Source organism: Ctenocephalides felis, unplaced genomic scaffold, assembly GCF_003426905.1.
Source record: "Ctenocephalides felis isolate EL2017-DRISC unplaced genomic scaffold, ASM342690v1 CF-g0.4_SCAFFOLD_00845, whole genome shotgun sequence".
Lineage (NCBI taxonomy): Eukaryota > Metazoa > Arthropoda > Insecta > Siphonaptera > Pulicidae > Ctenocephalides > Ctenocephalides felis.
The window spans coordinates 70,134,337-70,135,400 of record NW_020536999.1 but is presented as its reverse complement, the minus strand read 5'-3'; the positions used below and the strand labels follow the sequence as shown (position 1 = coordinate 70,135,400).

Below are 1,064 nucleotides of genomic sequence, written 5' to 3'. Positions count from 1 at the left end.
TTTCCGTAGGATTTTAATGGTTTAGTATGTTTATTAAGACCAAATAACTATCGTTATACCAAGTAAATCGTCTAATTTTAATTTTAACAAACGCCAAAAAAACTACTGTAGCATGTTAAATATCTAGCTAAAAACACCCCAGTGCGGCCCATGCTAAGTACACAGTGTCGCGACAAGTAACGGTATATGTGCACTTGTCGCTAGTATTTGTAGGCGCACCGAGACGCATCGAGGCTCGCTGAGGGTAGTTCGACTGCGTGCGCGAGAACAGGCAAGCACGTCGGTAATAAGAGAAAGAAGATATTGCATGAGCACACAAACGCAATTGCATCATTGCGACGGGGTCAGGTCTAAGTATAAGTACAGGTCAGAAAAGGACATGACCACCGAAGACCAAGACGAGATGGGGAAAAGGAACAAACCATCGCAAACAGGGAAGATGGAACGAGATGGGAGAATGTCCACCACCTACCCCCAGAGCAACGAGGGATGGGCTTCGATGGACCTCCAGAGTATAAAACCAGAGCCCCGTTCCAGAATCTGTCTCTTTGCGGATCAGCTCTCAGCGTGCCAATAAGTTAGTACACTCAGTCGGAACACTTATTAAAAGCAACTTGAGAGAGTCTGAACCGACGTTCCAAAGTGGATATAGTACGTTGAGATACACGGAAATAAACACTCGAACGCTTGGTGACTGGCTCAATCTAGAAGCTTGGCTCCGATCCTTCCAGCGATAAGAAGACTTTTTAAAACCTTGCATCTTGTCAGAATTCACTATATTTTGTAAATATCTGTATATATATTTAAATACAATACCAATACTCTGAAAGCCGTCTCAGTTATTTTACAGTACATATATATACCTTTTACACTACTCATTTTCCCAAACTTTGATGAATTTTTAGAATTAAACTACTTGTCGTAAGGCCGTAATATTACAGTAAGTTCTATAAGACCAGGATATATATCGCCAAAAAAAGTTCCATAAAAATCGGCTTAATTTTTTTTTTCAACAGTGAATTACAAGAAAACGGCTCGATAGATTTTCAATTAAAACTAATCAG

General features: G+C 40.2%; 1 protein-coding gene across 1 annotated transcript in view; it reads right to left on the bottom strand.

Moving 5' to 3' along the window:
- Window positions 1-334, bottom strand: part of LOC113388016 (negative elongation factor A-like) — a 9,384-nt gene extending 9,050 nt beyond the window's left edge. Inside the window, exon 1 of the mRNA XM_026625426.1 lies at window positions 308-334. Coding sequence (XP_026481211.1) covers window positions 308-334 — 27 coding nt within the window. The remainder of the gene's footprint in view (window positions 1-307) is intronic.
- Window positions 335-1,064: the final 730 nt, after the last annotated feature.